General features: G+C 48.5%; 3 protein-coding genes across 4 annotated transcripts; 2 read left to right on the forward strand and 1 right to left on the reverse strand.

The window, feature by feature from the left end:
- Positions 1–52: 52 nt before the first annotated feature.
- Positions 53–2,788, reverse strand: DNAJC9 (DnaJ heat shock protein family (Hsp40) member C9). Its single transcript, XM_005530740.3, has 5 exons — positions 2,494–2,788; positions 2,098–2,235; positions 1,721–1,975; positions 991–1,074; positions 53–587 (listed from the first exon to the last, which is right to left on the reverse strand). The coding sequence occupies exons 1-5, from the start codon at positions 2,671–2,673 to the stop codon at positions 456–458; spliced, it is 789 nt and encodes a 262-aa protein (XP_005530797.1). The 5' UTR covers positions 2,674–2,788; the 3' UTR covers positions 53–455.
- Positions 2,789–4,691: 1,903 nt separating this feature from the next.
- CWF19L1 (CWF19 like cell cycle control factor 1) lies at positions 4,692–12,831 on the forward strand. 2 transcript variants are annotated; one of them, XM_005530752.3, is made up of 14 exons: positions 4,692–4,752; positions 4,879–4,963; positions 5,198–5,276; positions 5,687–5,788; positions 6,510–6,724; positions 7,442–7,560; positions 7,729–7,813; positions 8,355–8,495; positions 9,336–9,447; positions 10,156–10,235; positions 11,068–11,277; positions 11,660–11,779; positions 12,514–12,611; positions 12,687–12,831. In XM_005530752.3, the coding sequence occupies exons 1-14, from the start codon at positions 4,727–4,729 to the stop codon at positions 12,829–12,831; spliced, it is 1,617 nt and encodes a 538-aa protein (XP_005530809.2). In that variant the 5' UTR covers positions 4,692–4,726. The 2 variants fall into 2 exon arrangements, with proteins under 2 accessions (XP_005530809.2, XP_087915645.1); XM_088059519.1 differs by lacking the exons at positions 4,692–4,752; positions 4,879–4,963 and adding an exon at positions 4,968–5,082.
- Positions 12,832–12,925: 94 nt separating this feature from the next.
- CHUK (component of inhibitor of nuclear factor kappa B kinase complex) lies at positions 12,926–27,896 on the forward strand. The gene is made up of 21 exons (XM_005530739.3): positions 12,926–13,081; positions 13,151–13,245; positions 14,669–14,783; positions 16,237–16,306; positions 16,953–17,041; positions 17,299–17,388; positions 17,578–17,702; positions 18,095–18,202; positions 18,480–18,615; positions 19,345–19,539; positions 19,910–20,012; positions 20,981–21,104; positions 21,566–21,717; positions 22,580–22,641; positions 23,559–23,668; positions 25,037–25,086; positions 25,207–25,303; positions 25,703–25,850; positions 26,198–26,337; positions 26,899–26,995; positions 27,609–27,896. Exons 1-21 carry the CDS (start codon positions 12,926–12,928, stop codon positions 27,633–27,635), a joined length of 2,289 nt encoding a protein of 762 aa, XP_005530796.1. The 3' UTR covers positions 27,636–27,896.
- Positions 27,897–27,990: the final 94 nt, after the last annotated feature.

A 27,990-nucleotide genomic window follows, 5' to 3' on the forward strand; every position in this document is an offset into this window, starting at 1 on the left:
GGAAGTGCGTGGGATTTACTTGACTGAAATCAGAAGAAGCAACACAACTGGCTTGTTTTAAATAGCTTATTTAGAAAACATACAGAGAACTAGTATGCAAAACTGAAAGAAACCCACCCAAGAATGTTTATTAAATCCGCAATTTTCCAAACTATCTTTATAAAACTCCTGGGATATCTGAAAAAGACCTGTTGAGCTGATGTGCAAGGACCTTTAAAAACAGCAGGGTTTTTACAGAAGAAATGTGTGAATAGCACACATGGATCTCAACTGTAGAGCACCCAAAGGGTTTGAGACAGTAGCACAGAAATGCCTTGTCTTGTTCAGCATGCATACTCTGTCATGCCTCTCACTTATAGCCAGTCAATGCACACAGTCCAAAACAGGAGCCTGGAAAACACCCAAAATTCTCCCAGATCCATGTTTCCATACAAAGTGAAACCTGGTATTTCAGTCTACACTGTTCCTTCTGCCTTTCTTTTCTTGCCTGAGGTCTTCTTTGCTCCTTTCTTAGCACTGTTCCCGTACTTTGCTTCCAGCTGGGCAAAGAAGTTATCCATTTCCTTTTCTCGAGCTCTGCTTCGGCTCTGGGGAGGGGGAAAAGAACATCAACCAGACTCAAACCTTTTGTCAGTTCCCAATGCAGCTTATCCTAGCAAACTTTGATAGCTACACAAATTCTTGGGCTGTATTAAACAGCAAATACAAGCTACAGGAAGTTTAGTATCATCATCAAAACTCCCTGTGAAACTGCCTAAAGCTAGAAGTTATTGCATTAAGTACTCCAAATGTTTAACTCTTGTAAATTTTTTAAAAAGACACAGGTAATAAAATCCATACTGTACTCTAATTAAAGCACATAGTTAACATTAAGGCCAGGTTTTAACCTCGTGAATTCAGAAGAGATGCAAGGATCCAAAATCAAAGACACTCAGGGAAAACACAATTATAAGCCAGTAACAAAGTTATCTGCAACAGAAGAAGCCTTACTTTTATCAGCGCTTGCAAGTCATTTTCTCCACTAAGGCCCAGTTCATCTTTAGTCTTTTTTGCCTCTTTAGCTTCTTTCTCTGCCTAAAAGAACAAACAAGTTTTTTTAAAGAAGTATTTTGCATGTTATCTGACCAAGTCTTACAGGAGTTCCCAAATGGTTTTTTTTTTTGGCATCTGTGTACAAATAGCTGCAGGGGAGTATCAAGGGTTTCCAAGTTTGGCCACAGATAAGGAAAGGCCATTCTGGTTCCACCACTGAGCAGAGCAGGACGTTTTTCTGCTCTTTCAAGGTTTGTCCCTGTTCCCACACCCTTTTCTTTTTGTCTTGGTAGATACTACATTAACTTAAAAGTTACTATGATGTGCATATAACATTCTACAAAGTGTCCAAAAGTACACAAAAGTCCATTTAGGCCAGAGCAGTGTCACACCTGCCAGAAGTCAACCAAAATGTATTTTCACCACTTGTTTTTGTTAACTCCAGCAACCCACAGCTTTGTAGATAAATGCAGGCACAGTGTAATAAACTGTAATAAGCTGTTGCATATAAAAAGGAAATAAAGAAGTAGAAAAGCCTTTCACAGTGATTTGGGGTGGGGGGGTGATGACCATAGGTGACCAGATGTGAACAGCAAAGGCGTGTAACCCAGCAATCCCGTGACAAACATCTCGGGAACTTCTTTCTGCCAAGGGAACAAGGTTATGGGAATCAATTGCTGCAACCTACCCGTCTTCTTCTGGACATCATCTTCTGCTTTGACTCCTTTACAAAAGCCTTGAAGGATGGGAGCTCCCCGGAGTCGATGCCTTGCTTGATCATTTCCCGTATCCTGGGCTCATCCGTGTAGTCCACGCACATCACGGACTCCATGATCCGATCCATGTCACCCTTGAAATTCACATATGCTGCCTTTACATCAGCCAGCTCTTCCTCCGAGTTTTTGTAGTTATTCTGGAAGTCTTCGATGTCTTTCACGGTGACCTGGAGCAAGGAGGCGATTGTCTATGAGTACCAGGACTTACTCAGCAGGAGGATTGAAGCGAAAACACATAAAACCGAACAAAACAGGGTTCTTGTGTTTCCCAGCCCCATCCCACTCCCACCTTGAAGAGCAGGTGCCAGTACTCCAGCCAGTCCCGCCCGTCCTGCAGCGCCTCGGCGTCCTCGTCCACCACGCCCGTCTCATCGTACGCTGCGCGCTGATTCTCGTCGCTCAGCACGGCGTACACCTTGCCCAGGATCTGCGGGACGCAGAGGTTACTCGGGGAGCGGTCACTTGGGAGTCAGTGACCCACAGTCAGTCACCTGGGGGGCACTGGGTTGGGCACTCAGGGTCGGGGTTGGTCACTGAGGGTCGGCTGCTCGGGGTTCAGTCACTCGGGGGGGCAGAGGGGTCACTTGTGGGGTGCTGGGTCGGTCTCCCTCGTAGCCGCCACCGCCCCCCTCCCTCGCTCTGTCTTTTCCTCCCTCCCTCCCGTTCTCCCTCGGTCTCTCCTCACCTGGAAGCGGCGCGTGGCCTCCTCCTTCTGCTCGGGCGGGACGCGGTCGGGGTGCAGGCGCAGCGAGACGCGGTGGTAGCCGCGGCGGATCTCCTGCGGGGTCGCGCCGCGCCGCACGCCCAGCACGCCGTACAGATCCGCGGTGCCGAACGCGGCCTCGCACTGCTCCGACAGCGCCATCCTACCCCGCCGGGACCGACGCCGCCCCGGCCTGCCCGCCCTTCCCGCGCCCGGGCTGCGGCTCCGCGGCTGCGCTGGGCGGGAAGAGCCCGTGCGAGAAGCTGAGGGGAGGGACCGATGCTGAAGGGAAGAGGAGGGGCCGCCATGCTGGGGGGAGGCTGAGGGGCGGCGCCGCTGAGGGGAGGCGGGGGGGCGGCCATGTTGGGGGGAAGCTGAGGGGCGGTGCCGCTGAGAAGAGGCGGTGGAGGAGCCGCCATGGCGACGGGAGGCTGAGGGGCGGCGCCGCTGAGAAGAGGCGGTGGAGGAACCGCCATGGCGACGGGAGGCTGAGGGGCGGCGCCGCTGAGGAGAGGTGGGGGCGCGGCGCCGCTGTGGGGAGGCGGGGGGCCCGCCATGATGACCGGAGGCTGAGGGGCGGCGGCGCTGAGGGGAGGCAATGGAAGAGCGGCCATGGCGACGGGAGGCTGAGGGGCAGCGCCGCTGAGAAGAGGATGGGGGCCCCCCATGATGACCGGAGGCTGAGGGGCGGCGCCGCTGAGAAGAGGCGGTGGAGGAGCCGCCATGGCGACGGGAGGCTGAGGGCCGGCGCCGCTGGGGGGAAGCGGTGGCGATGCGGCGGCGGCGCCGCTGAGGGGAGCTGGGGGACCTGCCGTGATGACGGGAAGCTGAGGGACGGCTCCGCTGAGGGGCGGTGACGGCGGAGGGGCGGCGGTCTCTCCGCCCCTTGGAGAGCTCGGGACGGCGGGGAGCTCTTCGTCGGGTGTTGTCCATGACCTGCTGGAGTTGATGGGATCGAGCCGGGAGCGAGGCAGGAGCGCATCGGGGTGTCCTTGCTGACTCTGACGCGCTGGAGCCGCCGGTGACCGCGGCCTCCTGCCCGCGACCGCCCCGTGCGCTTCGGTCCAGTTACCGTCAGTAAAATAAATGGACTCCTCCTCGGCTTCCCACTGCCCGCCGGTAAACAACCGGCTTTGCTGGCTTTCGGGAGTGATGTGGGCCTGGCACAGGGTGCCCAGAGCAGCTGTGGCCGCCCCTGGATCCCTGGCAGTGTCCAAAGCCAGGTTGGACTTTGGGGCTCGGAGCAACCCGGGATAGTGGAAGGAGTCCCAGATCATGGCACGGGGTGGAACTGGATGGGCTTTAAGGTCCCTTCCCACCCAAACCATTCCGTGATTATTTTGTGGCTCATTCAGGCCAGGTGAGATGCAGAAAATAAAAGTTACTACTTTACATTTCTCCTGCCTGTTGTTGAAATGTGGAAGGGTTCGGTCCCAATACCACAGGAGGAACAAAACCCAACAGCATCAACACAAATTTCAGCTCCTGGTTACAGAATTCAGATGGTAACATTGTAAAACCTTAATAAAAATGTAGAAGCATTTCATTTAAAAATCCCCTATAAAAGCTATTGATAAGGTATTGTTTATTCATAAGGAATTATTATAGTAAAATATAAAAGCTGGTAACTACTGGAGAACTTGTCTGGTGTTTACAGCCTAAGTGCTCTTTTTGGTACAGCTCAGCGTAATAGTTATAAATAAACATCGAAATACATATATTAACATATATAATGAACATTAGAATAATTTATCGGTGTAAATAGTCACCTGCAGTGATTATTTCAGCCACTTCTGAGACAACGACTCCTCTCTTACCCGATCTTCTTCACGGGCTTTCCAAATTTAGTGCCAACACTGACTGGAGCACTAACGCAGCACGATGAAGATAACGCGCATAGGGAATATCGGCGATTCCTGCGGACACCGGGATTTAAACTTCCGGCGATTCCAGCTCGTTTTGTCAGGCTTCGGGCACCGCTCACCCGGCAGCCGGCGGACCGCTTTGAGCGGCCCACCCGGAAGTGGCGGAGCGCTTTGAGCGGCGCACCCGGAAGTGGCGGAGCGCTTTGAGCGGCGCACCCGGAAGTGGCGGAGCGCTTTGAGCGGCGCACCCGGAAGTGGCGGAGCGCTTTGAGCGGCGCACCCGGAAGTGGCGGAGCGCTTTGAGCGGCGCACCCGGAAGTGGCGGGAGGTTCGGCTCGAGCATCGTCGTGATGGCGGCGGCGGCGCCGCTGCGCGTGTGAGTGGGACGGGACGGGACGCGACGCGGGATGGGGGCAGGGCCTGCTGAGGTTGCGGCGGGGCTGGGGCCGGAGCAGACCGGACGGTGCTGTGCCGGCCGCTCTGACCGCGCGGTGTCCCGTAGGCTGGCGTGTGGCGACGTGGAGGGTCGGCTGGAGGCGATCTTCGGGCGGGTCCGCGCCATCCAGGCCAAGAGCGGCCGCTTCGACGTAAGGCTTGTGGGGCTTGTGGGGGAGGTGGACGTGGTGCCCTTCCCGCAGGGTTCCCATTCCCGTCCCGAGACGGCCGAGGTGGGGTTCCTGTGTGGGAGCTGTGCCGGCGGTGCTCGGTGGGTGTAAGGAATATCTTCACTTCAGTAAACCAAATGCTGCTGAAGTGGTGCAAGCAAAGCTCTCGTATGTGTTTTGTGAAATGGCAACCCCCGCTTTATCCGGTGTTTTTAGATGCTTCTATGTGTCGGGAATTTCTTTGGCTCTACTTCTGAGGCAGAATGGGCCGAGTACCGCTCAGGGACCAAGAAAGGTAAGGAAGGAGGCTGGCACCGCTTCACAGCCCACCTTGGAATTCAGGAGCCACGGCTGGGCACTGTGGAGTTTAAAGCAATTATAGTCCAGCAGGGAAACCCCACACAGGAGGGAAAGATGGGTTGGTTTGGAACACCCTTGGCTTTAGGGCTGTGCATCATTTTGGGGCTAATCTTACACAATTAGGGGAGGGCAATTGGGTGGAGTGGAGGTTGTTCCCCACCTGCAGCTCTGGGATCACCAGGCTGGGGACTCACTCTGCAGGAAGGTTTCTTGTCCTGTGCTTGTTGCTCCCGAAGTGTGGTGGAGGGTCTGACTGGGATGGGATTTCCTGCTGTGATTCCTGGGCAATGTGGGCTGGTGCATTGGAATTAAAGCTCACTGAGTTCATGAGGTTTTCTCCCACAGCTCCAATCCCAACCTACGTGCTTGGTGCTAACAACCAGGACACCCTGAGCTATTTCCCGGATGTCAGCGGCTGTGAGTTAGCCGAGAACATCACTTACCTGGGTAAGGCTGCAGGGGATTTGGGGTCAGGGAGCTGCCTTTGCCTGCTGGGGCTTTCATGAACGTTCTCTCATCTCCCACCTTTCTTTTTCTGGGAGTTGTAAGCGGCATTTTTTTATCCAGTGGTTCAGACTGGAGTTGAATTTGATGTTGGTACAATCTCTGTAAAATGTGAAAGAAAACCTTGCTTTTGTGATTTGTTTGGGTTTTTTTTTTTCATTTCTCTGATACTGAACTTGCTAACCAGAAGGAATAGAGGTTAGAAGAGGCTGTTCCTTGAGGGAATCTTACTCCCAGAGCATTCCTGTCTCTGTAGGAGAATGTTTCGATATGATTTTGCTGTGTGGCTGTTCTAGAGTAGCAGAGGTAACAAGTGAAGTGCAGCAAAGCTAAAAGGAAAAACCAGTTTCTCTCCAGAATTGCCTCCAGGCCAAAAATATAACAAAGTAGAGGTACTTGGCTTTTTTTGCTGAGACTTCATATTGCTGTGGATGAGTTTTTGGGAAACAAGGTGTCAGGGAGGAGGGGGAAGACTGGGGCTTGTTTGAATAGCTCTGTTGTGGGCAGGGTTGGGTTTGGGCTGTGCCACCGAGCGATGCCATTACTCTGGGCACAGAAAATGACTGCCTGTGAGGACAGCTGCAGCGGCAACAAGTCTGCTGCTGCCCTGTCCCAGGGGATTCCCTGCCCTGCCTGCAGCTCAGGGCTGTGTGTGTTGCTGCAGGCCGCAGGGGCGTGTACAGCGGCTGCTCGGGGCTGCAGATCGCGTACCTGAGCGGCACCGAGGCGCAGCAGCAGCCGGCGCCCGCCCACAGCTTCAGCGCCAAGGACGTGGCCGAGCTGAAAACGTCTCTGCTGTCAACCCCAAACTTCAGGGGTGTGGATATCTTGCTGACATCCCCCTGGCCCAGAGAGGTGGGGACTTTCGCCAACAGCGCGGTGAGTGTTCAGTTCTGGGGGATTTCACAAAGGGTTGCCTTTCTCCTTCCTTTGGCAGTTCACCCTCTCTGAGTGCTTGACAAAGCTGGCAGGGAAAGCAGATGCTCTGGTTCTTCTCAGAGAAGGAAGGACTGAAGGGAGGGGAATTTGTGAGACTTCAGGGCATTTTATCTCTCCCTGGTGCTTTTTGAGTGTTTTGGTGTTTATTTCCTTAAGCATCAGCCAGGTGGTCTGGTTCTTCCTCAGTCTGGATTTTGAGGGCGTTGTTTCATTTGTGTCCAGTTTTGTTGTGTTGATGTTCCTCAGCAGAAGTGATTTTCAGATGATTTGAAATCTATCTGGACAGCAAGGCCACGCACATGTGGCAAAAGAACTTTTTTTGCTTCCTCTCAGTTTCTTCCAACATCCAGAAAGAGATACAATCCTCAGTTTAAATGCATGAGAAACCTTCCCTCACATCATAATAACCAACCCTGCTGCCCTTGGAGGTTGTAGAGAAACAATTTGTTGGGATGTTCTGGCATAAAAAGAAAACTCAGATGTCAGAAATTCCCTTGGCCATTCTCTGTAGTTGTTTAATATGTCATTCTATGTTGGACTTCCCTTGGCATGAATTTTCTGGAAGTGTACTCACTTGGGGTTACAGAGAAGTATATTAAACCTTTCTTTTCCCTGCTCTTTGAGAGGTGTGAATAAAGCTTGGTTTGTGTTTTGTAGGGAGAAATAGATACCAAGAAGTGTGGCTCAAAGTTAGTATCAGAGCTAGCTGCAAGTCTCAAACCAAGGTACCATTTTGCTGCCCTGGAGAAGGCCTATTACGAAAGACTTCCTTACAGGTTTGTAAAATCATGTGAAATCTCACTTCTTTTCAAGTAGGGGTTCAGTTTTTAAGGAACACAGGAGGATTGATGTGCTGTCTGTATATCTTCATGGCAGACAAGAGTTCTCCCACTGTCCTTTCAGTACTTTATGTGCCAGTACAGCCAAGTTTTGCTTCCTTACAGGAATCACGTGGTGCTACAGGAGACTCCACAGCACGTGACCAGGTTTATTGCACTTGCTGATGTTGGCAATACAAGCAAGAAAAAGGTACTGAATACCCTTGAATCTTTCTTCTTTTCTCAAGTACAATAAAAGGGCAGTGAGACCAGTTAGATGACAACATCAGGCACTTAAAAGCTTGGCTGGAGTGGAGGGATCTGTCTCACTTGAGTAAGAGGTACCACTTGTCTTTTTTGTGAGAGGGGTATGGGGTGCACATTGTGTTCTGAGGCACAAACCACTAAAAACAACAAACTTCTGCTAGGAGGTTTTTAACCCATTTCTCTTCTCTCCTTAAGAAAGTTACAGAATATTGGTTGGTTGTTAAGGGATGCACAGGATCCAGGCCTGGTAACAAAAAAAGGCCAGAAAGAAGGCCTGGAAACAGGCAGGGATCAAGGATGCACTCCATAAACTCCTGTGTGGGACACTGACACAGGAGGTGTATTTCTCCATGCCCTGCCTTGGCACAAACACTGATGTGCTGAGCGGTGTGGAACTGTTCTGGCGTGTCTTAGTTCATAAGATCTCCTCAGAGGTGCAGCCATGGCAGGAGCTGCTTGCCCCTGAGCCCCTGTGTTTGTTGCAGTACCTCTATGCCTTCAGCATCGTGCCCATGAGCTCAATGGACCCCACAGAGCTGGTGAAGCAGCCTCAGGATGTCACTGAAAATCCCTACCGGAAACTGAGGAAGGAGGCTCCCAAGAGCAAAGCCCCACTCTCTGCTGAGGTACCACCCTGTGCTCCTCCACATTCCTGGTTCACTCTCTGTGCTCACAACACTGCTTGGCTTTCCCTTTGGGATATCTCTCCAAAACTCTGCTGTAGAGACAGGCTGGGAGAGCTGGGGGTGTTCAGCCTGGAGAAGGTTCCAGGGAGATCTTATTATGGCCTTCCACTTCTTAAAGGAGAACTGTAAGAAAGATGGGGACAGAGTTTTTTCCCCTTCAGCATTAAAGCCTTTTAATGGCATTTGGCTGTGTGGGGTAACTCAGTCAAATGTTTTCAACCTCTGGTGAGTCTGTGAGAGGTTAACATCTCTAAGAAATGAAGCCATTCTTTAGGCACTGGCTGGTAAGTGAAAATATCTGAATAATCCATAAAATCAGGCAATTCTGAATGTTCAGCATAAGGCTGAATAGGAGAGCACAATGATTTGGGGCAGCTCTCCCAGAAGTTTTTCCCTGACTGAAGCAGGCAAAGTCTGCTGCATTATTAGGAAAACAGGTAATTCTGTTCCAGGATATTCAGAAGGAATTTCTTCCTGGAAAGGGAGCTCAGGCCTTGGCAGGGGCCACCCAGGGAGGTTTGGAGTCCCCATGCCTGGAGGTGTCCAGGGAAGGGCTGGACGTGGCACTCAGTGCTCTGGGCTGGGGACAAGGTGGGGATGAGGCACAGCTTGGACTCCATGGGCTGGGAGGGATTTTCCAGCCTCAGAGATTCTGTGATATTGGTGCTTTTCAGAAGTGGTTCACAGCTCTTCAGGAAAAACCAAATTCTTGGATATCCTGTCACTTTCCATGGTACATTTCTAACTGAACATCCTGTTCACTTTTCATTTCCTAAACAGGAAGAACCAGCTTGTCAGTTTTTCTTTGACTTGAACAAGCATCAGGGAAAGAAACGTCCCTCAGAGGGGAAAGAGAGAGGGGACTCCCAACCTAAGCAAGCCAAGAAACCCCGTAAGTGTGAGGATGCTTTTTTCCTGAGCTCTTCCCTCGAGGCATTGGATGGACCACATCACTTCAAGCTGTTTGTCAAGCTGTTGAGCTGTAGGTGTCATCTAGCCAGAGAGCTGTCACTGCCAGCTGCTGGGGCAATGCAGGAGAATCAAGGGTCCCTTGTTTCCAAGGGAGGATAGGCTTCAGTAGGTGAAAGAAGGGTCAAGAGCATAGTTTCAAAGCCCTTTGGGTCTGTGGTTGTGGTTGGGCTGATGGCATTTACCCTCTGAACCAGACATGGCACTTCCAAAGAAGCTCAGCTCAGGTATCACAGTTTGGGTGTGAATCCAGGTGTTTTGGGTGTGATGGATAGGCCAGAACTGACAAGTGTGTTTGACAGCATCTGCCCCTGTCTTTATCTGTGCAGTAATTTTACCTCATATTTGTTTGCTTAAATTTGCTGGTGTTTTCTTACTAGTGAGCTGCAGCTACTAACTCCTGGAACTACTAAACTCCTCCTTCATTAGGTTAGGGCATTCCAGGAGAATGGCAGTCAGCAGGGTGTGACTGCCACCACCTCCTCTCTTGCTGGAGTTTCCCTGGCCAGAGCTGTGTCTTTCTGATGCCTTCAGCACTTTATAAACTGGGAAGGGTGGCTGGAAAATACCAGGTTGTCTGTCTTCTGACAAATATACCTTCTGCTAATCCTTGTTTTCTTTCCCAACAAAGCTCAGCCCACAGGGCCCTGCTGGTTCTGCCTGGCCAGCCCAGAGGTGGAGAAGCACTTGGTTGTCAGTATTGGCACACATGTAAGTACCAGCAGCTTGGGCTTTGCTAGGTCAGAATCACACTAAGACATGGCAAAACAAAATGCCAATCTCCAGTTTTAAATTTAAAACAAATGAACTTTATTTGCAGCTGGCTCTTAGGTTTGCTTTCAGTTTCTTTGCATCTCTTCTACAAACACATAAACTCTTAAAAAGTGAAGCATGGCCCAGTTTTGCTCCAGCAGCAGAGCTGGATTCCAGTGCCAGAACACTTTTTGCTGTGCCAGCCCGCTGTAACCATCTGGCAAAACTTTTCCAGCTGGAAACCTGCTTTGGCTGCAGGATGCACCAGTGCCAGATCTCTGTGGGGTGGCTGGTTACAGTTTTGTTCCATAGAGATAAAAAAGAGGGTATCTCCAAGATGTACTTCAAGATGTTGACTTTGAAGCTCAGTCCGTTGTTTTATGCACTTTGCTTAAAGATACTGCTCCTGTATAGCATAATCCACTTAGAGGGACAGGTTTGTCCACAGGCTTAGTTTAAATTTTTAGGTGTATTTTTGTGTCAGAATAAGAAATTCCTGTCTCAGTGGTGAAGTTCACTCAGCAGCTGCCCTGCAGACAAGGCATTCTCTGGCATTCAAAAGATACTATATTGTTTGTCCTTTGGTAGTCCCTTCGTCTCTTTCTCATTCCTCTCGTGATTAAGAAATTCAGTATAAAAATAAATTCAAATAAAATGGGTAATAAACAATCCCCGATAAGCAACACAGAAGACTCTCCTGTTCCTGAGGCTGAGGGCTACTCACAGTGAGTAGTCAGAGAGTAAATTCCTACAGCTCAGTGAGTAACTGGTGTGTGTTGTTTCGCTCTAGTGCTACCTTGCCCTGGCCAAAGGGGGTTTGTCACCTGACCACGTCCTGATTTTGCCAATTGGGCACTATCAATCAGTGGTGGACTTGTCTTCAGAGGTGCTGGAAGAAGTGACCAAGTACAAGGCTGCCCTAAAGGAATTTTTCAGAAGCAAGGGAAAGAGATATGTCCTATTTGAAAGAAACTATAGGAGTCAGCATCTGCAGCTACAGGTATGGTTTGGGTGTTGCCCAGGGAAAACATAAACTTGCACTGAATATAAACTCCAAATGAATTGAAAGGGTCATTTTGGGGTTTGTCATGGTGGTTGCTGTGTGTGGCAGGTCTGTAAGTGTATCAGAGCTGCAGCAGAACTACCACAGAGATGAGAAAGGAGCGGGCTGTGCTGAGAACTTTCAAGCTTTGAGTTTTCAGCTCTCTGTCCAGCTCCTACAGGAAAAAAAGTCTCATAAGTTTAAGCCTGTAGAGATGGGTGCTCACCTGTCTTGTGTGATGAGGCTGAGCTGTACTGAGGAGCCCACGAGCTCCAGTGATGGAGTGATGGCTTTCTGCAAATGCATTGTCTTCTTTTATGGAAATGTCCTCCCTCTGCAGGTGATTCCTGTCCCACTGGACCTCTGTACTTCTGAAGACATCAAGGAGGCTTTTATTGCACAGGCACAGGAACAGCAGATTGAGCTGTTAGAAATCCCAGAGCACTCGGATATTGCACAAGTATGGGGCCAGATTTCACCTCTTCACTTCCCCTCTGTCCTGCCCAAGCTGCTGCTTCCCTCTGAGGTCACTCTGTGGGCTGGGGTTAAGCTGTTGGAGGCAGAACCTAATGGACTTGATTTGGGGATGTGCCAGAGGTGTTCTGCTCTGGGACAAGTTCCCATGAACAACAGATGATTTCTCAGCTGAGAAATGTGAGCGTGGCCTCGTCCTCCAAAAATGTGCTGTACTAGGCCGGGGTGACCTAGATGAGGTTAGGAATGATCAGAGCTGGCTTCTTCTCTTGTTTAGTCACTCAGGGCAGAATTAAACCACAAAGTATCAGAGGTGATCCCAGCAGGAAGTGACCCACTGCTCCTTCCTCCCATGGAAGGTATTGTTTGATGGCAGGCACTGACCTCAGGCAGTTTGTGGAGTTATTTTTCCAAGTTTCCTCCCAGGAAAGAGGACCATGGCATGGGGACAGCTGGATCCCCAGCCCCTGAACTGGCTGGGAGGAGAGTGTGCCTGTCACCCGGTGGCTCTTCTCAGAGCCTTTCTTCCCAGGAAGGGTGATTAGGCATTTGAGGGGCTGCCCAGGGATGTGGTGGAGGTGTTTAGGGTACAGACGGGACGTGGCATTTAGTGCCATGTCTAGTTAACAAGGCGGTGATCGGTCGTGTGTTGGACTTGATGCTGTGGGAGGTGTTTTCCAGCCGAAGTGATTCTGTGTTTCCGCGATTCCCGACGCGCAGGTGGCCCAGCCGGGGGTGCCATATTTCTACGTGGAGCTGGACACGGGGGAGAAGCTGTTCCACCGCATCCGCGGCCGCTTCCCGCTGCAGTTCGGCAGGTGGGTGCCGGCCCCGCCCCCCGCGCCGTGACGTCATCGCGGCGCCGCGCTGACGTCACGGCGGTGTTCCCGCAGGGAGGTGCTGGCGAGCGAGGCGCTGCTGGCGCAGCCGCAGCGCGCGGACTGGCGGCAGTGCGCCGCCCAGCGGCCCGAGGAGGCGGCGCAGGCCCGCGCCTTCCGCCGCGAGTTCGAGCCCTTCGACTTCTCCCTCCGGGACTGAGGCGGCGCTGCCGGCGGCGGCCCCGGGCGGGCGCGGGCGGCGCCGGGCGGTGACGCGGCAATAAAGGCGGAGTGCCGGAGCGAGCGGCTGAACCATGGAGCGGGGCGGCCCCCCCGCCCCCGCCGCCGGCGAGCGGGCCCCCGGCGGCGCTGCGCTGCGCGGGCACCCGGCCGGCGGCTGCGGGCCCTGGGAGATGCGCGACCGCCTGGGCACCGGCGGCTTCGGCAACGTGTGCCTGTACCAGCACCAGGTGGGGCCGGGCCGGGCGGCGGGGAGGGCACGGCCGGGCCGGGGCGGCTGACGGCGCTGTGTCCCGCAGGACTCGGGCGACCGCGTGGCCATCAAGTCGTGCCGGCTGGAGCTCAGCGTCAAGAACAAGGACCGCTGGTGTCATGAGATCGACATCATGAAGAAGTGAGTGCGGGCACGGCTCGGCCCCGCCCGGCACCGGACAGACGGGGAGAGGGGGCAGCCGGGGGTCAGCCCCTGGACTGGCCGGGAGAGGGGAGTGCGGGGAGTCAGCCCCTGGACCGGCTGGGAGATGTTGTGGGGACAGCTGGTGCCTCGGCTGCTGGACCAGCTTGAGAGTGGGAACCGCCGGGGGTCAGCCCCTGGATCTCTTGTCACCTGGCATGCCTGTGCTGGTTTATCTCTCATCCCGATGTCCCAGCTCATGCCTTGGCTCGGGAGTTGGTGACTTCAAAGCCCCCTGCCCTGCTGTGCTGCCTGGGCCGTTCACTCATCCGAAATTCCTCCAAACTCACACCACCCTGTGGGTTGAGTTTTGATGTTGTGACTTGGGAACACCCACATGTTCCAGTACCCTGCGGTACCTTTGTTTTTGATTTAGCAACCGGGGGATCCTGAAATTGCTTTTTTTCTGTTACGCTGCCGAATCCAAAGAATAAATTCTCCTTACATTTCCTCGTGAGAAAGTCCATACTCTGTGCTGCCCGCCCTCCCTCTCCAGCAGGTGAAACAGGCCCGGACAGCTTTGGTCTCGTGAATGTGGGGGGTACCGCTGGGTGTTTGGGTCTCACAGAACTGTTCTTGAGAGAGAGAGACAGTGATCCTGGAGCAGAAAATCCTCTGTCCCACTGGTGGGAGCACTAATGCTCTGAGTTGTCCTCCCTGAGGCCTGTAGTGACCCTGTTCAGGACTTTTCTGAGCTCCTGCTGTTACTTTGTTACCCTGTTCACCGTGTGCTATGACATGGGGGGAAACCATTTGCAGGGAACATGAATTTGTAAGTAAAGGCTTGGTGATGTCTGATTTGGTTGCTGAAAACAACCACTGAGTCACAAGCTGCTCTTGCATTGGTGTCCAGAGGCTTTGGAAGGTGTAGAGAGAAATAATTAGCCTTCTTTTCCTTCTGGATATGTCATTTATTCCCAAGAGTAGCGTGTATTAGAGACAGTCAGGAAGCAGCTGTTTGAATTTAGCTGCAGAGGTAATTTTTTTCCTCTGAATGTGGCTTTCACCTGCCTGGCTTGGGCCAGGGGGAGTCGATTCCTACATACAGCAGCACACACACACACACACGTAATGACTTTGCCAGGACTGTGCAAACATTCAGAACTTGAGTCTGGATCCTCATCATCAAAGTCCTGTACCTTGGCTTTGAGACATCATTTCTGTTCATCAGTGGTTTGTGTATTCCCGAGGTATGGATTTTTATACATTTGGGAACTGGTAGGTACCACCTGACGAGTGAGCAAGGATTCCTGTGGGGAACAGAAGCTGTCTCTGGAACATAAAACATGATTGCATGGCAATCTGTTGTCTCATTCTCCCAAGAGAGGAGTCAGAGTTTTCATCCAGCTCTCCATGTGCTTAGGCTGAACCATCCCAACGTGGTCAGAGCCTGTGAGGTTCCCGAGGAGATGAATTTCCTGGTTAACGATGTCCCTCTCCTGGCCATGGAATATTGCTCAGGGGGTGACCTCCGCAAGGTAACGCCTGCTTTGCTTTCAATAAAACAACCCAAAGCTGTGTTAGTGCTGCTCCTGTAACCAGGTCTGCTCCGTGGTGCTTCTCTTTTTGGGTACAGGTGTGAGGAAGTAAATGTAGAGTGGGAAAAAGCCACGTGTGGGAAATGAGGCTTGTGTTTTTGAAACCAGAGGGCAACCCAAGGGCAGATACTCTTTCATCCTGGCAGAGTGTGTCCTTTCATGAAGCTGCTTTAGCATTAGTGCAGCTGCTGTGTCTCTCTCTGTTCAGTGTGACTGGTTTGGATTCACATGTATCCAGTGTTGCTCTCAGCACAGGGAATGAGCCTGGACTGGGGCCTCCAGGGATTCTAAACCTTCGCTATTCCTGGGAACTGCCAGTCTGAACACTGGCAACACCCAAAAATAAAGGAGCCTTTCAGTAGTTCCCCAGGCAGTGGCTTCATAACCTGATAGAGTTTATGCTCCCTTTCCATTACACGTGGATTCAGGAAGCAGCAACTTCTGTAGGGGTGAAACAGCAAATCCCTGTCAGGATTTGCTTAGAAATCACCTCATCTATGGGATCAGGAAACTCACTTTCTGTAGTTTTTGTTACTGGTGTTAAACAGGCCTGGGGAATGTGAGCAGCGGGTGAATGCAGTAACCCCATCTCATTATATGGTTTTGAGTTGTTAGAAACAATCCAAGAGACACTTTCAGGTTTTAAGTCACAGTAAAAGAAGGGGCATATGTGAAAAAGCATCTGGGAGTTGCAGACACAGGCATCTGGCCATGTTCTCAGAGCTATCTAGCTGTTGGATTATTGCAGTAAAAGTTTGAAGGCTTCCTGAAGGTAGATCAGAGATTCTGGCTGAGAAATTAGCTCTACTTGCAGTGCAGTGTTTGGTCACTTCATTTCTGATGAATCTTTAGGTGTGGTGGCATAGATGCTGAAACAATTTAGGAAGTAACATGCTTCATTCCATCTGATGTTCTGTACTGCTTTGTTCCTTAAAGGAAAGAAAAAAACATAATTTTTTATTTCTGATTGTATTTTTAAAATCTTTCTTTTGTTTGGCATCATTTGAGTTTCACTTCATTATTAATTTCTCCTTGTGAATCCATTGTGAGGGCTGAAGCACCTCAGTCATCTCATAAAGTCTTGTTTGCAGTAAAAGTCAGAAATTGCTGAAGCTGCTTTTGTTGACAGCTCATTAATGCAGTGCTGAGGGGGAGTCTCCCCTGCCTGCAGACCTGTGGCCCTGCCTTTGTCTCCTACCCCTGTGCTTGCTGAATTTTTGGTTTGCTTGAGTTGTTTCCTTGCCATGATTTTACTGTACAAAGTCAACTGTCCCATTCAGCTGGAATGATCCTTGAACTGTGCTGGATAGTTTCAACAGGGGATGGAAAATGTTGGTTTTTGCTGTTAACTGTTGCAAGTGTGGATCTGAACATCTTTTGCTTTTTTTGGTAGCTGCTGAACAAACCAGAAAACTGCTGTGGGCTGAAGGAAAGTCAGATCCTTTCTCTGCTTAGTGACATTGGTATGTAGTTAATGCTTTCCTTTGTTTGGTGGTTTGTTTTTTTTTTTTAAGTGTAGTGGTATTTTCCTTTTTCAGCTGACCATGAAAAGGGAACTAAAGTGAACAGGGTATTAAAAAAAAATCAGGCCCATTGGAAAGTACCTGTTTTTTGGGCACTGTGGGAGGGATGTGCTGTCTGATAAAGGGCAGTGGAAATTTTTCTCTAGGAAAAAGATTTTCTAGGAAAGCTCCTTGTATTCTTAATTAACTTACAGATAACCTGTCACTGCTTGTAGGAAGAGCTAGTTTTGGCATGAGAAAGTATTTTAGAATACTGGCCTGGACTTCTGGCCTTTCAGTGCTCTTGAGGGCTTCCAGCTGAATTCCTTAAAATAAAGAGCAACTCTGCTTGCTTTATCCCTGTTCCCCTTCCAGAATGTTTTTTTGTTTATTTTTCATAATAAGTTGGCTGTCTTTGGCATGTCTTTGCAAAGATGTGAAAACACAGTGGAGGAGAAACAGAGGTTTGGAAGGTGTTAAATGTAGAAGTGAGTGGTGGTAAATCGTGGAAGGCTGGGAGCTTGCCCCCCAGCATTAGGTTTTTATCATATGTATGTTTAATCAATGTGAATTTTATTTTCTGTTAAACCAAGCACATGTCTTTCAGGGTCTGGTATCCAGTATTTGCATGAGAACAGAATTATACACAGAGATTTAAAGCCTGAAAATATTGTTCTTCAGGATGAAGGTGGGAAGGTAAGTCAGGTGGTCAGTGTGTTTCCACTGTCATTTCTGGAAGTTGTCACATTGAACTGGACTGAAAACTCAACTGTACATTTATTAAAAGCTTTTAACACTGTTGCCAAAGCTTTGTCATGGATTTTCTCCAGAATTTCCGTTCTGGATTTCCTCTTGAGAGTATTCTGTGGCTGTCACTGAGCAGATTTTGGGTTGTTTGGTGTTTTTTTCACTCAGCATTTGCTCTTCTGATGAACTGTTTAAACTGTTTGCAGATTGTTCACAAAATAATAGACCTGGGATATGCAAAGGATCTGGATCAAGGAAGTTTATGCACTTCATTTGTTGGAACATTGCAATATCTGGTAAGACTTTTTTTAGTGTCACCAGCACTGGGGCAGGGCAGCTTTGGCTTGGCACTGGCAAGGGCTGAAACCTCCAAAAATGGAGATCCTGGGGACCTGTCCCAATGGTGTCCCCTCTCAGGGAGCCACACCTGGACACAGCTTTGTCTCTGCAGAAAAGTCCAAGTGTCTTTTTATGATTGTTTTCAGGCTCCAGAACTCTTTGAGAACAAATCCTACTCGGTTACTGTTGATTACTGGAGCTTTGGGACAATGGTGTTTGAATGCATCGCAGGATTTAGACCTTTCTTACATAATCTACAGCCATTTGCCTGGTAAGACACTTTTCCTGGAAGAGGTGCTTGGAAGTGCTAACATTTAAAACTGTGCAGAAAGACTTCAAGCTGCATATGGAGGTTTCTTCTTGTCTTGCTGTGCCTGGAGTGTATGGCTTTTTAAAGGGTGGTTCTGAAACAGAAAAAAATAGGAAACTTGGGTTTCTGTTAGAACAAGAGAAGAGGTAAACCTTTCCAGAGGCAGAGTTAATTGGAAGGGCTCCTGTCTTCCACATGGGAATGTTCTGGGTGGATTGAAAATGGCATCTTTGTCCTGAAAGATGAGTTTGTTTTCTAAAGCTGATGAACACTGGCACTTCCTTGCTGTCTTTGGTTGCTCCCTTACAAAAGTAACGCTCCTCAGTATATACACAAAGGGTTTTATTTTCCAGGCATGAAAAAATCAAGAAGAAGGACCCAAAGCACATCTTTGCCTCTGAGGAGATGAACGGGGAGGTTCGCTTCAGCACCCACCTGCCGCAGCCTCACAGCCTCTGCAGGTACGTGTGTCCTCATTACAGGGGACAGCTCTGGTCTGCTAAACTGAGGGCTCTTCCTCCTTTATCCCAAGCACTGAGAGCTCCTTCTTCTTTCTCCTAGCAAGCTACTGTTAAGGGATAGCCTGTAGCCAGTGGCCCTTTTTTTGGGCTCTATGGTGCCCGTTGCCCACATAGATGGTCAGAGCCTGTTGAATAGAACACAAAAGGAGAGGCCCAGGAAGCTGGGCTGCTTCAGCCTGGTGAAGCCCTCCCCTTCCTTACAGCCTTTCTGCTTTAGTTTGATTGTAGAACCCATGGAGAACTGGTTGCAGCTGATGCTGAATTGGGATCCACAGCAGAGGGGTGGAGGTTCAGATCCTGAGACCAGTCGTCCAAGGTGTTTCCTAATAATGGATCACATACTGAATCTGAAGGTGAGTGGGGGCTGTTACTGGGTTTAAAGGCCTTCTGAAAGCATCCCAGAGGTCAGAGAGTGTGTTCAGCAGAGCAAAGCTGTAATCCTGACATCACCCAGCTTCCAGGGTCAGGAGAAATTGTTTTTCTTGGTATCAGGAAGTGAGTGCATTTACAGCCAGTCCAGTACATATTGGAGATGAAAACATCTCCTGCAATATTAATCTCTAGCTTTACATTTGGAGTAGAAGGATAACCCTGTATTACTGTTTGTTATCCTGGAAAGGGCTTGCCAGGATCAAATAAAGGTTTATTATTTGCTAATAAGTTTTCCCAGACTTCCCTGGGATGCTGTTCACTACAGTTGTATTCATGTACTATAATAGTAATGCCTGTAGGAGAACAGAGGTGATATTCACCTGATTTTTCCTCTTCAGATAATTACTTGAGCTTTGCTGGAGGCAGACTAGCCAAGGCAAGCCTGTTTAGAATTAGGAGGATAATTTTGATGTGATAAGCTGCAGGAGGGCTTGTGAAGGGTGTTAGTATGTTGGATTGTGGTTTTCTCTGACATCAAAAGTTACAGGCCCAGGCTTTGAGTTTTTTATGTGGGGCTTTACTCCTGAATTGATTATTTTGGTTAGTAAAACCCAATGATGCTCTCATTCTGCTCTGTGCTCCGTCCCAGGCTTGTGTGCCTTTGTCTTTGATATCCAAGGATTTGTAATCTATATGTCCTCTTTTTACAGATAGTACACATCCTAAACATGACCTCTGCCAAGATTGTGTCTTTCCTTTTGCATCCTGAGGAAAGCCTTCATTCCCTTCAGAATCGCATTGAGTTTGAAACTGGAATAAGCACTGGAAATCAGGAGCTGCTGTTGGAAACAGGGATTTGCCTGGACCCTCGGAAACCTGCTTCCCAGTGTGTTATTGATGGCGTGGTAAGAAGGATTCTGTTCATATCTTTTGTGTTCTCAGAGAATTTAAAATCTTAGGGAAGATAAATTGCTTAAATCTTCTCCCACAGGAGACAGTTTGCTCTGTAAATGTAGGAACTCTAAAGATCTTTTATTGGGTAATGTAAGCAGGTTTCTGTAGTTGTACAGAATAAATATTTAATATTAAATATTAATTATGCCTGAATATTTAATTAATTGCTGGCAAAGAGTTCTGTCTTCCTGTGTGATCTATCAAAGTAAGTTTTTTAAGGCTCTTGGTAAGAGGGAGTGCCCACAATAATTAGTTCATGATGTACTGGGTTAATAGGAGCTGCTTGGGGTTTCTCTAGCTTATATTCTCTTTTCTTCCCAGAGAGGCTGGGACAGCTACATGGTCTATTTGTTTGATAAAAGCAAAACTGTCTATGATGGCCCCTTTGCTTCTCGGAGTCTGTCTGACTGTGTCAACTACATTGGTGAGTGTGCTGGAGAAGTGCTGTTCTCATGCAAAATGAAATGAAATTTGCTTTATAAACCCCTGTGTGTTGTCTTGAAGGGTTCTGTCTGATTCAAAGAGAACCATTTAAGAACCTGAAGCAGCCTAACACCTTGTCCTGATGACATAGCCCTGGCATCAACAGTTTGTGCTTTTGGGCTGTGTTTAGCTGCTTCTCTGCTTGCCCTGCTTGTCTCCAGAGATGACAGCAGTCATTGCACGACCTAATAGACGTCTCTGAAGGTCTATTTATCATAAATCTCTATCTGTGTGACTGACTGTGTACCTCTAGGAAAGAAAAGTAGTGTCAGGGGACAGGAGATGTCTGCTGGGATACTGCTTGTAAAGAAAATAGCTTGTGACATGCAGTTACAGCATGTTCAGTAACTTAATTTTCTTTGGCCTGTCTCCACTGGTTTTCCTCATCTTCTAGTGTCACTCAGGTTTTTCTGTGCTCTGGGCTGTTTTATTCTGGTGAATCTCATTGCATGGCACCATTGTGCTGAATCTCTTGTAGCAAAGGCTTTTTGCACCATGTTTATTGATACCCCAGTGTACTGACAGTTCCCATCTCTGTGAGAACACATCTTTTCCTCTTAAACATCTACATCAGGAAATCTGAGAGGAAACCTACAAAAGGTTTGAAGACATTTTCAGATGAAACAGATCAGGGACAGTGACCAGTATCAATGGATTAAGTGGAGCAACTAAATTTGCTACCTTGGGCTTTAGAGTTTTATTGGTCAAAACCCCTCACGAGGTTTTAACTGCTCGGTCACAGGTTGTCACATACCTGGGGAGCTGTGACATGAGAAGCTCATGCATGCTTCAGCAGCATCACCTAGAAATTGAGCAGAACTTACCTGGCTTCCTAGGCACCTGAAACAGGAATTAGGAATGTTGTCCTTTGCCAGAGTTGTCACTGTACTGTGTTTCTCCTGTGTTCAGTCCAGGACAGCAAAATCCAGCTGCCGATCCCTCAGCTGCGCAAGGTGTGGGCAGAAGCGGTTCACTACGTCATTGGGCTGAAGGAGGATTACAGCAGGCTTTTCCAGGGACAGAGAGCTGCCATGTGAGTTGTCTCTCATTCAGAGGGATCAGTGCTATGCCAGCACGGGGTCTGTTTGCCTGGAATTGTGCATCTTGGGGAGTTTTGGTTCCCCAAAATTTTACAGCCCTCTGCTGTTCTGTGCCTTTATATTATAAAATGTATTTGGGATGGGAGCTTACTCCACTCCAGGAATTGTACTGGGTAATGCCTGACATTGATAATAACCAAAATACACTTGAATATTCAGAGTCCCACAGCATGGCTGAGGTTGATGGAGACTTCTGGAAGTCCTCCAGCCCAATCCTTGCTCAAAAAGAACCACATCCAGACAGCTCTCAAATATCTCCAAGGGTGGAGACTCCATGACCTCTCTGGGCAGCTTGTGCCAGTGCTCAGTCACCCTTAGAGTAACAGAATTTCCTCTTTTTTAAGTCCAGGTGGGCTTTCCAGCTAATGTGTGCTGTCCTTGTTCCATCTGTTAGGCTCAGCCTCCTTCGGTATAATGCCAACCTGATCAAAATGAAGAACAACATGGTGTCAGCATCCCAGCAGCTGAAAGCAAAGCTGGAGTTCTTCCACCAGAGCATTCGCCTCGACCTGGAGAGATACAGTGACCAGATGGCTTATGGCATATGTAGGTATTGGGGAATACTTTGTCTGGGTGTCTCCTGTGATCCTGTAAAGGAGCTCAGCATCTTTATGTGGGTATATTTTACCTAGGGGAGGTGCAGGAGAAGAGTTTGTCAGGAGCAAAGGCAGGAGGATAAAAAACAGAATGTTTTTGGAGACCTTCAATGACAGTGAGACAGGTGGTCAGCTGTTCTCCACTGAGAGCAGAAAACAGAAGCATTAATAGTACTGGTGATGTAAATATTTGCTATTTATTCATTCAGAGTCTGATTCGTTTGGAGTTGTGACTGGGCACTAAGTGGAGGGCAGAGCTGCTGCACTTGCTGACAGTGCTAACAAGCTGCTGTGCTTGTTGTCAGGAGAAACCATTTGTCAGGATGAGAGATGGGCTGAAAAAGCACCAGCTGCAGTTTCATGTCCCAGAAACAGTGTTGAGGAGAGAATAGCAAGATTTACACATAGTTTGAATATATATGGCTAAAAAATGCAACCTGAGTCAAAAATGATGACTGGGCTGAAGGATGATGATGGAAAATGGAAAGACACTCTGAACTGGATTTGGACAGTCTGTGTTCAATCAAAAGTGGCAGTTGTTGAGCTTAATGGTGGAGTTTGAGGACTCAGAGTTGTTTTAGGCCAGTCATTTCAAGCAGTGAAATCCTACCAAAGGGTTTGTGTGTGAGTTAAGGTTGAGCACAGAGATGCAGCTTTGCTCTGGGATCTCTGGGTCATGACTCCTGCTGGGAGGTTCAGCATCATGTTCTTTGTGTTCAAAGTACACCAATATAGGTAAAGTCCAGGTCTTGCTTTATTTTTGTGTCTTAATGTCTTTTTTTTTTTTAAATTAACAACACTGTTTTCTTAAGCTTCGGAGAAGATGCTCAAAGCCTGGAAGGAGATGGAAGAGAAAGCCTCTCAGTGTGCACAGGTAGGGGATGCTAAAGAAGCTGAATTATTTCTGTGTGAAGGAGACTGTGACAGGAATTTAATGTGTTGTTTGTGCCACTGCTGTGTCCCTTCAGTGCTTCATATCCTGCCTGCTGTGGGAATGGGAATATCATTGCAGGTGCATTAAAAAAGACACAGTGTCTTGTCACCGAGTTGTTGAAATAGATTTGGACAAAAACAACAAAAGTCACCAGACTCAGTTCTCTAAAAAGGAAAGTGGAACGCAGAGACGAGTTACTTGTTGCCCAAAAGAAATGGTGTTGCTATGGACCAGGAGTCTTCCTGCACACAGAAATTCCCATTGCTGAGGCTGAAAACCAATCACTTGCCATGCAGCGATTTCAAAATTGCAGGACCTCACTGAGGAGTACAGACATAAATTACTGGCATGCTGCAAGCAAATATGCAAATGAGTTTTAAATTAGAGTCATCTCTTTTTTTATTACCTAAGGAATGGATAAAAGAGTGGCTGCTTCTAGCACAATCATCCAAGGCTGTCTCCAGATTTTTCCAGACAACCAGAAACCTCACCCAGTACCTGGCAGACCATGAGAATTATGTTCTGTTATTCCACCTGCCCTGCCTCTTTGTCAGGAATGGAAAATGTTTCACTCTATACACAGGGATATCTTAGTCTGTCTAGGAGGAAATCCAGAGAGATGATTTATGAAGAAACTGATTTTTCTCAGCCAGTGTTGGTGGTCAGAGGTTTGATTGTGGGTAATACCATGCACTGAGAACAAAAACCTCAATTATTGTAGAAGTGTTGTGTCAAAGAGCTTTTTTGTCTCCTAAACTCTCCAGGCAGTAAGCCCATTATCCAAACAAGTGTTCTGCGGATTTTTATCTCCTTGATTGCTCTACTTCAGTCTGATCTGTGCCCACTTTTCACCTCAGGCTGAAGATATTGGCTACCTGGATGAGCAGATCATGGCTCTGCACACCGAAATCGTGGAACTGCAGAAGAGTCCGTATGCAAGGCGCCAAGGAGAGGTCATGGAGAGTTTGTAAGTTCTGTTCTTCTCATTTTTACTGCATATAATCGGATTTTGTGTATTTCAGTGTCTCAGGGGTTTTCTCCCCTCCCTGTTGCTGGTTCCCTTGGTGATTTTGAAATGCAAACTGCAAGTACAGAGCAGTGTACGGTTGATTTGAGATCATTTTGCTTGTGAAAGGAAAGATCTCACCACTTGTGGGATGCTTGCCTGTCACTGAACTTTGAAACCTCATTTTACAAGAGCCAAGGCTAAGATAAATCTTGGTCTCAGCTGAGGATTACCTTCTGTGTTGGAGAGGAGTGACTTTCTTACTGTTGAGTGAGAAAACTACGTGATTTGTTGTAAAACCCTGTTCAATACCTGCAGTATTTTCAGATCAAGGGGTGAATATCTCATGGGTACTTGAATATTTGGAAAGCTGATTCCTTTTTTTTTTTTTGAAAGTATTAAAATATGAAAGAGCTTAATGGCATTTCTGATCTTGAGAGGACATAGGAAGCAGTTACTGGGCTGCTGCTGAGAGCACAAGTGACAATTCTAAGAGAGAGGTATTGAACAGCCATTAAATCTGTTAATAAGAGCTCTTCAGAGCGACTCTGACTGTTCAGGGAGGAAATGTGCCTGCTTCTGGCATGTTCTCCCCCCTCTTTGCTAAGTTGCTTTTCATCCTAGTTAGTTGCAGCAGAACTGGTGCACAGGGGAGGAAGTGGTGCAAAGGAGAAGCCACCTCCTGCAGCAGCAGCTCAAACTAATCAGGATCATGCCTCTTTAAATGTTATTTTTAAGCAATTCCACCACTGCAGACCAGGGTCAGAGCTGGGAAACTGCTGCTTGTTTCTGACAGACTGGGATTTAGAACAGGGAGGATTTTGTTCAAGGCTGGAAGTTTTCAGTTTGGCTGCTTTTGAAATACTTGGAAGAAGTAACATTTCATGGGAAGAAGAGAAGCACAGTCGTCTTGCTTGTGCTGCAGCTGTCTCTTTCCATTTACAGAATATCACTAAAATTCAGGCAAAAAATGCAGAACAGCAACAAGAATATCTCAGGCAGCTGTGCAGTCACAGTTTCAGAAATGAAATTGGATAATTAAGGATACAGGGGAAAGAAAACACAGCTGAGCCATGTGAAGATTTGAAACTGAAAATAAGCTCCACTTGGTGTGGTTTTCTGAGAATAAATTGCATAATAGGAGAAAATGAGAGACAACTTTGGGGAAAGTGTTTCATTCCATCACAGAAAGAGCATCCCTGTGTTCCAAAGGTCATGCTTGTGTACTAGCTGTAGGAGAAGGTTCAGTGTCTGAGTTTACTGCAGTGCTTTTTTGCTTAAGTTGCCTGGCTGCTGACACCTGCCTGAATCATATTCTTCTTTTTAAAGGGAACAGAGAGCCATAGACCTGTACAAGCAGTTGAAAACACGACCTCCAGGTATGGGAGAAGATGATTTAAAGGCTGATTCAAACTTTTACCCCGTGATTAATTGTTCTGAACTGAAACTCAGAAAATGCTGTTAGGATTTACTAACATGGTGGTTGCTGGCCCTTGCAGATCATGCCTACAGTGACAGCACAGACATGGTGAAGATCATTGTGCAGACAGTACAGAGCCAGGACCGAGTCCTCAAGGAGCTCTTTGGACACCTCAGGTAATTGGTGCAGACAAAAAACCCAAACAGATCCAGCTTGCAGCATTTGGAGCTTTGTAGTAGGAAAGGATAGGGAAAATCATAGAGGTCAGAGCCTGAAAAGCTCCATCCACATTTCTCATAGTATTAATTCTGCTCCTCTGTGTTGAGTTTCCACTGAATTTTTAAAAACCATGACTGTTAGCATCCAAGAGTTCACTTAAAAATGAGGCAAATTCTACCAGTTGGAAGTTGGAATTCAAATCTTCAGGAAAAAAAAAGCAGTAATGTTACAGAGCTGAGAAGATACCACAGTGATTTGTACATTAACTTTTCAAGTATCTTGAATCCCAAGGTGGGGCTTTTGATTTTGCCAGAATGTGTTGGGAAGTGACTTTGTGTTTGTTTTTTTTATTCCAGCAAGCTCTTGGGCTGCAAGCAGAAGATCATTGACCTGCTCCCTGAGATTGAAGTGGCTCTAAATAACATCAAGGAAGCTGACAACTCAGTGATGCAGATGCAGGGAAAAAGACAAAGGGAAATATGGCATTTGCTGAAAATTGCTTGTGTGAGTAGCTGCTGGGCTATTTGTTTGTACTTCCTTCCACTGCACGAGCCAGAAGACGTCAAAATAAACTCAGCAAAAAGGGGTAGCTGCCACACCATGGTTGTTTGCTTTATTTCCTGCAGAGAAGGGCAGTCTGAGATGGTAAAAGCAGAAACTAAATAGGTGCTTTCCTGGTTAGTTTAAAGTGTTTTAAAGAGTACTCTGCTTTTTTTGCATTAATTACAGTGCCTGAAGCCATCTCCTGGTTCCCATATCTGTGTCTGTGTTACCAACAGTGCTCATGTGTAATCCCAAATCTTGCTTATGTAACATTTACACCTAGATTCTTCTGAATTTCTTTATTCCAGACTCAGAGCTCCTCTCGATCGTTGGTCAGCTCTAGCCTGGAAGGAACAGCCTCAACTCCAGCAGCCACGTGGCTCCCCCAGAGCTCCTCAGGGAATTCAGCTCCTCACCCTCTGTCCTCGCTGGCAGCTCCTGAAGATGGGTATGAGCTGCTGGGGGAGCAGCCACTGCAGGGAGCTCAGCCTGGCTGGTTCAGGATGTCAGGGGATTTCTCCTTCCCAGACAACTTTTGGGAGTTTGTGTGTCACTAATGCTCTAAAAAGTCAGGGATTTGGTTGAACTCTTTATTCAGAAACCTCTCCTCTCTATTTCTGAGCCAGTTCCACATGCACTGCTAAAGGATTGTGCCATCCATTTAATGCATGTCACGTTCTTCCTTGGGCCTGGAGCTGGTTCTTAAGCTCCCTCAGTCCCTGCTGAGTTGTCTGGAGCTGAGGCTTCAGTAACAATTTTACTTCCAGTGTGTTCTGTCAGTGTGAAGCCATTCCCCTTTGTCTTGCCACCTCCAGGCAGGTTTTTGTGTCACCTACCACTGCACAAACTACAAATCACCTTTTTTGGGTTGTTTGGTTTCAGTTTTGTTGTTGGTTTGTTTTTTTTTTTTCTCCCCCCAGAAAGAGGGGGGGTGAGGGGGCACCTTTTGATGGGGATGTTACTTTTGGTGCTTGAAATCCATCACCTTAGGGCTTTTTGCTTCCTGCAGGGAAAATTTTGCCGACATGATCCAGGAGAATGTGAATTACCTCAAGCTCTTCAGCAGCATTCTGCAGGAGGTCAGGCAGGAGCAGAACAGCATGATGGTAAGTGCTGGTGCATCTGCCAGGACCTGGCTTTCAAGAGACACCCAAGGGTGTCTTGGGGATGTGAAGAACTCCTTGAATGGGAAAAGATGCTCCAAACCCCATCCAGCCTGGCCTTGGACACTTCCAGGGATTCAGGGACAGCCACAGCTTCTGTGGGCAACCTGTGCCAATGTGCATGGATATGTGTTCATTCTCAAAATCCCATCTAGGCCTGCCCTCTGGCAGTGTGAAACCATTCCCCCTTGTCCTGGCACTCCAGGCCCATGGAAATAGTCTCTTTGCAACTTTCCTGTAGCCCCGTCAGGCACTGGAAGGCCACAGTTAGGTCACTCTGAAGCTTCTCCTCTCCAGGCTGAACAATCCCAATTCTCTCAGCCTTTCCTCAGAGGAGAGAGGCGCTCATCCTTTGGCCACCAGTTTGGAAAATCCCACGATCTCCCAAACTAGAATGCACTCACAGGGCTCAGTGAGCCTGGCTCCTGTGCTGTGCTGCATTGTATTAACTCCTGGGAGCTTCCTTTCTATAGGAAATTACTGATTTTTCATCAGACAAGACACACATCCAAGAGCCAGGCCCTGTGCTCTGTTGCATTTTTTGCTACTCTTGCAGAGTTTCGACTGGAGCTGGCTGAAGTAGCCCCAGGAGCTGAAGTGCTGCATCACCCAAGTGCCTTCTGTGTGCTGAGCGTGGGCTCGGCCGCCTTCCCTGTGGGACACTGCGGTGTTCTGTTGACATCACCATGTCACCCACCCGCTGTCCCCTCAGGGAGTGGCCTGGGCCCGGCCCGTGGAGCCTCCTCAGGGCCAGGGGGTGCGGGCAGGGCCCGCCGCTGCCGTGAGCCCCATGAATGTATAGCGCGTGTATATATAATAAACTCTATGGTGAGACACACACACACACTGAGGCCTGGTCACTCCCGCGCGGCCATCGCCATCGCGCCGTTACCTGGCAACCGGCGGGGGGTTGGTGGTGACGTCATCACCCCGCGCCG

Source organism: Pseudopodoces humilis, chromosome 9 (assembly GCF_049639895.1).
Source record: "Pseudopodoces humilis isolate 2021_Gansu_Grassland_sample_001 chromosome 9, ASM4963989v1, whole genome shotgun sequence".
In the NCBI taxonomy this organism is placed as follows: Eukaryota; Metazoa; Chordata; class Aves; order Passeriformes; family Paridae; genus Pseudopodoces; species Pseudopodoces humilis.